At 31.0% G+C, this 9,123-nt stretch overlaps 2 protein-coding genes across 7 annotated transcripts in view; one reads left to right on the top strand and one right to left on the bottom strand.

Moving 5' to 3' along the window:
* LOC126771045 (calcium/calmodulin-dependent protein kinase type 1-like) overlaps positions 1-1,098 on the bottom strand; it is a 370,899-nt gene extending 369,801 nt beyond the window's left edge. For both annotated transcript variants that reach the window (XR_007669509.1, XM_050490718.1), the window contains exon 1: positions 130-1,098. Coding sequence is in view for 1 of the 2 variants with exons in the window: in XM_050490718.1 (XP_050346675.1) it covers positions 130-1,001 (872 nt within the window). In the remaining variant the exon portion in view is untranslated. The remainder of the gene's footprint in view (positions 1-129) is intronic.
* Positions 1,099-5,695: 4,597 nt separating this feature from the next.
* Positions 5,696-9,123, top strand: part of LOC126771039 (disks large 1 tumor suppressor protein) — a 34,737-nt gene continuing 31,309 nt past the window's right edge. For all 5 annotated transcript variants that reach the window (XM_050490697.1, XM_050490695.1, XM_050490696.1 and 2 more), the window contains exons 1-2: positions 5,696-5,935; positions 8,142-8,273. In XM_050490697.1, coding sequence (XP_050346654.1) covers positions 5,917-5,935; positions 8,142-8,273 — 151 coding nt within the window. In that variant the 5' untranslated portion in view covers positions 5,696-5,916. The remainder of the gene's footprint in view (positions 5,936-8,141; positions 8,274-9,123) is intronic.

Raw genomic sequence — 9,123 nt, 5'->3', positions numbered from 1 at the left:
TACTCAATAATGATGATAATGAAGAAAAAATCAAAGGTCAATATGATAATCTGATTCAAACATTTCACTATATTAGAGAATTAATTAATTATATCAAGAAACAATATATAAAAGCATATATCTACTCACTTGCATGTATATCTCTTGTCCACATCAACACACATCAAATGCCGGATGAAATCTTTAGCTGATTCACTAATGTCATCCCAATAAGGAGAATCAAATTCAAAATCACCTTTAAGAATTTGGGCAAAAAGATTTGCATCATTTTCGTCATAAAATGGTGGGTAACCACATAGCAAAATATAAGAGATAACTCCTATACTCCACACATCAACAGCTTTACCGTAAGGTTTTTGAGCTAGTACTTCAGGAGCAACATATCCTGGTGTACCACAAGCTGTTGCCATTATTCCTGAATCTTCAATCTTAGAGAGGCCAAAATCACTTATCATAATTTTACTATCCTCATCAGCACTATAGTAAAGAAGATTTTCTGGCTTTAAATCTCTATGTACCACTCCCTGAGAATGCATGTAATCCACAGCCTCTAATACTTGTCTAATAAGATTAGACGCGTCTTTTTCTGTATATGATCCCTTCTCAACAATTCGATCAAATAACTCACCTCCTGTTACTAATTCCATTACAAGATAGACCTTGTTCTTATCTTCGTATGTCTCTAGCAGCTGGACGATATTAGGGTGAGAAAACATTTTTTTCTCGCCACCTTCTGCTTTTGCGTTTTCGCTAAATCTTTTTAAGACCCTAATTTCATTTTCCAATGAATCTTCTTTACCTTTGAGGGCTTTTTTATCAATAATTTTGCAAGCGAACAAATGTCCATTTTCTTTGCTCTCAATGAGACGTACTTCTGAAAACGCTCCCGTTCCGAGTAGATCCTTTACAACATATTTGTCCTCGATGGATGGCTGCTTTTCAGTTTCTTTACCGTCTTTTTTTGACTTTCGGCCAAAATCTTTTTTGCCAAAAAGAGGCATTCTGTAGGCCTTCACTTATTCACTAGAGATTCGACTTGCTCTACTCTAAAAAATATCTACGACTACGTAGCTAAAGGCTTTAATCTATATCGATAAGACATATAAATTTAAATGTTAGACATTACACAAACGCACACTACTATAATTTTAAAGCCAACGCTACACAGTAGCACAACTTTTATTAAAATATTTTCGGTGTCTACCAAATTATTTATGTGGTTAAAAAGATTTATTATTCAATTATATTAATCATTGTTGTAGTTTTTTAAATATTTGTATACTTATATAATTATAATATAGAATGTGACTCTACATTTAATACTTATTTAGCACACTTGTTGTCAATTATTAGCACCTTAAAATAATGTGATATTAGATAGCAAATTAAAATAATGTGATAAAATATTTATTTATTTATTTGGGAAAGATACAGCATAATATAATACAAAAACATTTGGTAACAAAATAAGTCTCACATAAGCCAACAAAGTTTCCACTTTTACATTCAAACATGGAGTGAACCTAACAAAACAAGTTATTTAACAATTAATTAAAGTATATAAAGGCAAATATATAAAGTCAATATATAAAGTCAAGTTAAAATGTAATTTAAAAAGCAGAATAAATATATATATATAGGAATATTAATGACAAATAAAAATTTTTAGCTTTAAAAATTGTAAATTAATTTTCGTTAAAGATGGATGGATTTTCAGCATAGTTCGTTCTACACATTAGAACATAAGAGGTATGTTTTGAACGGGCAATGGATTGTGAACACTTGATATAAATATTGTTGACTAGGTACAATGAATCGACAAAATTATTTATAATTTTGTAAAGAAAAACCTGATCTTTACATTCCCTACGTTTCTCTAGTGACAAAATATTATTTAAATAATAGAATTGGACTCAAATTTACGCGTTAATCTTCTAATAAATTTATCCTGTACATTTTCGATAGCCATAAGTACTCTAAGTATACTTAGAGTATTGTGGATTCCAAACCGTTGAAGCGAATTCCAAATTAGATCTTACATACGAATTATACAACACATTAAATGTATTGATATTTTTAAAGTCTCTTCCCTAGCGAAATATGAAACCCAACATACTGTAAGATTTTGCGATAATTTTATCCACATGCCTGTCAAATAATAAATTAGAATCTAGAAGCACTCCTAGGTCCCTAACCTCGGTTACCCTATTAACTAAATGATTGGAAATTGTGTAAATAAATAAAATTAGATTTTTTTTTTCTAGAATATATGAATATATAGCACTTATCAAAATTAAGATGTAGGCCGTTAGATGAACAATATTGCACTAAAATATCTAAATCATATTGCAAATTTGAGCAGTCATCACTTTTTTTATGATTTTAAATAGTTTTGTATCATCGGCATATAGAAGTATGTTAGGATTTTGAAAAGTGTTAAACAATAGGGGACCGAGGTGAGATCCCTGAGGAGCCCCAGATGTTATTGGAACAAAACTAGATATGAGTTCTTTGACAGCAACTGCTTGAGTTCTGTCACGGAGATATGATGTTATCCATCTTAGCAAATCACCGTGTATACCAATATATTCAAGTTTTTTAATTACAAACGAATGTGGAATTTTATCAAATGCTTTTGAGTAATTAGTATACACAGCGTAAACATGGCTAAAATAACAACATCGAGAAACTCAACAAGATTAGACTCAACTGATCTTTTATTCACGAATCCATGTCATTGGGTAATGAGCAGAGGTTTTATTAAAGGAAACAAAGTATCGTAAATAATCTTCTCAGATTATAGGTATGCTTACATCATTAGAGCTTGACAACATTGAAATTCCACGATAATTTTTGACATTATGCTTATCTCCATTTTTTAAAAATGGAACAATAAGGGATTTTTTCCAAACAGGTGGTAATTTGCCCGAATATAAGGATTTGTTAAAAAGTAAATGTAAAGGAATTGATATTCTTAAAATAGAATAGATAATAAAAATAGTGACAAACTTGCAATATTTTCGCCCGAAACAGTATGGAAAACGCACACGTATAAGTTAAACAGAACAGAATATCTTCAGCATCACATTTGCGTGTAAATTCATCCTGATCAGAACTCATAAACGTTACAGAATTGTTGTTTTCAATGTTAAGAAGTCCATTTCATTACACCTAATATGCTCAATCTAGCTGAAGAAAAAATAGTCCAAAGATCATATATAACCACGAAACACGTATAATCCGATTAAAATCCGAATTTAATAACTCCGGATCTTATGGACTATGGTAGTCGTAGTGATTGAATCTGGGTTTGTCTGGATCCATTTTTTAAGTGGATCTAGGTGTTACCCGATACTCGTAGTCCAAACCTAAGTCATATACACTAATAAAATAATAAAGCTGTTTTTTTGCTTGAACGCTTTAGTCTCTAGCGGGTACGCTACGCGCTAGTCTAACTACCAGTCGGAGACCGGAGTTAAAAATCTTTTTTTTATTGCAGTAGATATCTTATAATAGATATTTATACTCTACGCTTTGACTTACGAGAGCGGATCAGGAACGTTTTACGGGTGAAGCACTTGGAGCAGCTAGTTTTGTGCATAATATTTAGCAGATTGTGTGTACAATAATAATATAATAATTTATTTTTTATCTTTTTTTGTTCTTACAAATTTAAAGCGTTGTAAATCAAAAATTACTGCATTTTACGTAGAACTTTAAGTAAAGTTGAGATGGCTGAGTGGTTAAAACACGTGAATCTGAATCTATGATCGCGGGTTCAAGCCTGGGCAAGCACCACTGAATTTTCATGTGCTTAATTTGTGTTTATAATTCATTTCGTGCTTAAAGGTGAAGGAAAAACCGTGAGGAAAGCTGCATGTGTCTTATTTCACTGAAATTCTGCCACATGTGTATTCCCCTAACCCGCATTGGAGCAGTTTGGTGGAATAAGCTCCTTACCTTCTCCTCAAAAAAGGATGAGGAGGTCTTAGCCCAGCAGTGGTACATTCACAGGCTGTTACTGTACTGTACTGTATAAAATAAAATCCTGATCCCATTTATTTGAGTTGAAAGTAAGTTTTTCTCTTCCATTCACCACCTTTTGACTTTTGAGCAGAATCGGCTCTTTCTCGTTCCCGCTCCGCCTTCCCTTCTGGATCATGATGGTTTCACAGAAGGAGGCTACGGCCCTCCACGCCGATTCCCTGCGGACCATTGCCGACACAATTGCTCGCAGGGACAGGTCTTGTCCGAATTCACGGACAAGGTTCTCCCTCTCCGCACTCCATAGTCGCATCCATATCCGCCTCCATTCACCTCTATCTCTAGATATATCCTCGAAGGTTTTTATGACTAAAACTTCAACACTCGCACTCAATATGATTATAATAAATAATCTGTTTAATTGTAGCTTTTGTTCTTGGTTTTAAATTAATCTATTTTTTTAATAAATAAAACAGTTGAGTATAAAACATTTATATAATAAAAGCCCACTGGTTGTGGGTAATATAGGTATATTAATATTATCCCAATGAGAGTAATAATTAAAATAGTGAATTGTACTTTTCATTGGCTCATTCTTAAAAATATGTGAAATCGAAGGAACATAAAAATAAGAATGTACATAAATCAATAAATTTTGAAATGATATTATTAAAATGCCATTAAAAATTTATAATGTTATATGTTTTTATAGCACGAATTACGAGTAATATCGCTTGAATGAAAAGTCGCTTAACTTTTCGTAGAGGCTCTACGGTAAAGCCACGTATGTGTGGCGTAGAATTGATAACAGATAGCATTTTATTTTTAAGTTCAAAGAGCAATTAAACTTTTCAACTTGAGTTTATTATTAAACTTATATTTCTTTATTTAATCGCGTACTAAGCGAACAGACTCTAATAGCTTTTTTTCCTAGTTTAATAATAGTGTTCAGCTACTATGGGTTTATATGTTTTTAACTAATGTAATTTTAAGCCACTGTTATTTGATCTTTAACGCTAAGTTAAGCAAATATTCGATTCGTTGCAGATATAGTTGTTCTTATATCATCCAATGGTTAACGTAAATATTTCGCAGTCTTGGTCAAATGTGTGAATACGGTTCGTTGGAATATTTTTTTATATGACGCCAACTTTATTCAGCAGAGGCTCTGGTTGACGACATACTTGATGTTAGTTCTTTGCTTTCTCTATTTTCTTGTATTCTATTGAATAAAAGAATCCTACATAGCGTAAACTTCGCCTCAACGTTACTACATCGGGCTAAAAAATACGTATGAAATGTATATGAACAATATGCAAATGTATTTTATACAATGTTGGTGTCTGGCAAAAAGTAATACTCTTAGTAATTTAATATAATAAATAATTGTATGTAATGGTTTTGTTACTTATGGTATGTTTAAATTATCAGAACTTAAGAGCAAAATAAGAAAATTTGTGTGCGTTATATAATTAGTTTAAAATATATTTTCATACACCTATAATCTATAATCAGTTAAACTTTGTGATAAAATATCAAAACTATTTTGTATCTACGTTCACTTTAAACACGTAAAAAGAATTTATTATAAATGTGTGCAACCCCTAACATTTTCCTCCCTTACCCTCGCAAATTTATATTGTCTATGATTCCACCCTCTGACGTCACAGCTGAAATCGACCAATCCTATAAGCACAGTAGTCGACGGCCCTTATAAGCGGAATCACCACCGCGTATCATTTTATTACATTGTCTTTATAATCTTAATGTTATTATTGTGTTTCTATAAGTGCAGTGTAAAAATGTATTTAAATGTGATTAATATTGCGAAATGATTATTTTTTGTTTCCCAATGTTCGTGAAACAGTTTATTGTTTTATTTCTTTAGAACAAAAATAAGTGTTACAAATTACGTTAGGGGGCGGTACCGTGATGCCAGTTCGTAAGCAAGGTGAATATTATAATACCAATGTTGTAAAGTTGTAGTGTGATCTACTACGCTATTTTTAACAAAAGATTATGCAAGGGGTTGTAACGTAATGGACTTTTGCTATAACACCCCTATGTTGTTTTGCATCAACGGTGTTGCCATACTAGAATGTTTTGTCTCTATTAATTATATTAAAATAATAGAGACTTATTTTTAAAGTAAATCTATGTCTTATTAAAGTTTATAAAACTATAAAGTGAACCTATATTTGCGTCCTGTGACTAAAAATTTCGCTATTATATTCCTATAATTAACTGTCTTTATAAAGTAATACTCATATTAAAAAATATGATTCAAAAAATATTATAATAAATTAATTTGATTTTTGGCAAATTTTTGACAAGACAGTTTACCAGCTTTTAAACCAGACCAGACTTTTAAAACTGCTACTATATGTCACACAAGTGAAAATAGAACGTTAATACTTTTAATAATTATTAATAACCAGCTGATGAAAATAAATAGGAAAAAAGATACATAATTTTGTCTTATTAGAATAAATAAGAACACGTAACGTAAGCTACTACTACCTGTCATAATATGCCCGTATGATTTTTATTGGCACATTTTGAGATAAGTCACACACATATCTTACCGCATACTGTGGTATTTGACGATAGCTGGTGACACAATGGTTCAATAAGTGTACAGGCATTATTACAATTACATAATAGGACGCTGCATGCATTGACATATTGCTGAAGAATCACAAAATATTTAAAGTCATTTAAAGATAACCCTTCTTATAACCTTCATTGGTCACAGGAGGGTTACTTTTTCCTAGACTTATCGAAAATGTAATTCCAATGGGGGAAGTGCTACTTTCATTATTGCCACCATTCCACGCGTTCATTATTTGCACAATAGCTATGTTTAAATTTTTATTTATATATACTTATTTAATATTTCAATGTAGTTATTTGGTGTTTTACAGAATACACACCCACGGAGAGACAATCCGTAACTGTATATTCTGTAAGTTTATATAAGCTATTCATGCTGGCAGTTTCATTTACGAGGACTTCATTAACTATAAAAAATTATATCCTGAATTATAAAGAGTAAATGTTTAAAAAAATATTGCATTATCTTACTGAATTGCTTATGAAGTCAACCAGAAATGTGTACTATATTTATTTGTTTATTATTATAAAAAATATTTCTGTGTATATTAGCGCTTTTTGATGTCATATTGTTTGACAATGACACCATTGGTTCTAGGTTTTTGGATAAAATATTAGTATAAAACAATGGTATTGCAATTATACTTTATAGATCCACACCAGTAACTTCTTTCATGACCCTTAACCGAATGGGCTGAAATGGCTGCTCCAATGATTTGTGTCAATAGTCAAGATTGGCGCATAAGATATGTACAAACGACGAAATTACGAAAAAAAAACACGTCAACTTCAAATTGTTTTTTTTTTCGCTTCGCAAATTATATTACATTAATAATCTATAATTGATTGGAAACTTAAAATGAAATTGATAAACTTTTAAAAGATACGGGTTCGTAGCCACTGGCACCAATAGCTATGCCAATCCATGCTTAATGATTTAACAGTACGTAATAGCAATTTTTTTTCAAAAGCTTTAGTAGCTTTAAGTCATTGAATAAGTCCTTTGTTCTAACATGTATGTCCATATAGTCCTAAAATGAATAACGCAGTTTGCTTATTTAGTATGAAAGAAAAGTTTACGTTTTTAATTAATATATGTTTTATTTGAAAACAGGCCTTCATTAAAAAAATTAAGTTGTTATAATATCATTTTTTTTATTTTATTAAAATATATATTTGTATAATAATAAGTACCAGTCTTAACAAATAATTCAGGCCTTGTTTAGATTGATTTTTAAAACTATGTTATTACTGAACCAGGTATAAATTGAATACGAAAGCGTTTCAATCGATAGAGCTCAGACATTCATCGATATTTTTATACGCTTCGTTTATAGTTTTAAAGCTTGAAAACTTTGTTACGTAACTATTCCCGTTTTTTTCCTTAAATACAATAAAAATAAAGTTAATAACAATAGTATGTTATAATACACATGTAAATAAAACAGTATATTTAAAATAATATAAATAAATAAATAAATATTTTAATACCGTTTTGATACCTTCTTAATGAAACAAATAACATATTTTCTTATTTGTTTCAGAGGCCCACCGAGCATTAGAACTGCTGGAAGACTATCACAGCAAATTAATTAAGCCGCAGGACCGCCAGCTTCGTCTCGCTATCGAAAGAGTTATCAGGATTTTTAAATCACGCCTTTTTCAAGCTCTTCTTGGTAAGTGATTAGGTATATTTTAACGTTAAGTGATTTCAGCTTATCATAAAATATTTGCAAATTGTAAGCTATTATTGTTTAATTAAATTGTAACGTTATTAAATGCAATATCCATTGATCGTTGTTTTTTGTAAATTAATTTAATTAGGCACTAACTACTTTTACAAATATAATTCTTAATAAAATACCAAGTAACGTAAGTGTGTCATCTTCTAAGCCCACGCGTTTTAACAGCATGTTACGACCGACTTGCACTAAGGAAAACTTGAATTTTGTGAGACGACGACTTTAAATGAATAATATTTTAAAGTTCATTTATTTTTTAAATATAATTTCGTAATGTCTGTGTATAACTTATGCTTTTAAATAATCAAATATTCTAGTGGCACGGTATCAAGCAACAATTAATAAACCGAAATAGTGTTGTAATCTTGAACTAAATACAATTGTCGTGTTACTATGCAGCTATAAATATATATTAGCAGGCGCGTGACCGCAACTCACGTCAATATCGTTCTTGAGTCCGACCACGACACTGCCATTGTGTTCCGCAGTATATTTAGACAGTTGTAATGAGCCTCACGAACGTTAATTATAGTATCCACTCCTAAAATTTTATTATTGTTCGATGTTTTTAATCAGTCAATATTTTGTTCTGTTCTCGTTTTTTTGCTTATAAATACCCGATGACTAGTGTTTAGTGATTTACTTCATCATCATTGGAGGCGCCGTAATTATTTTTATCCATGAATGAATTATTTGGCAGTCTTAAAAGTTTACAAGCTGAAAGACGGTCTGCTTGACAACTACCCTTGGCAATTCTTATTGCTAGTGGATCACCATACAGGTT

This window comes from Nymphalis io, chromosome 10 (genome assembly GCF_905147045.1).
Source record: "Nymphalis io chromosome 10, ilAglIoxx1.1, whole genome shotgun sequence".
NCBI classification, from domain to species: Eukaryota; Metazoa; Arthropoda; class Insecta; order Lepidoptera; family Nymphalidae; genus Nymphalis; species Nymphalis io.
Note: the sequence above shows the minus strand (reverse complement) of the source record. Positions and strands in the feature narration are given on the sequence as shown.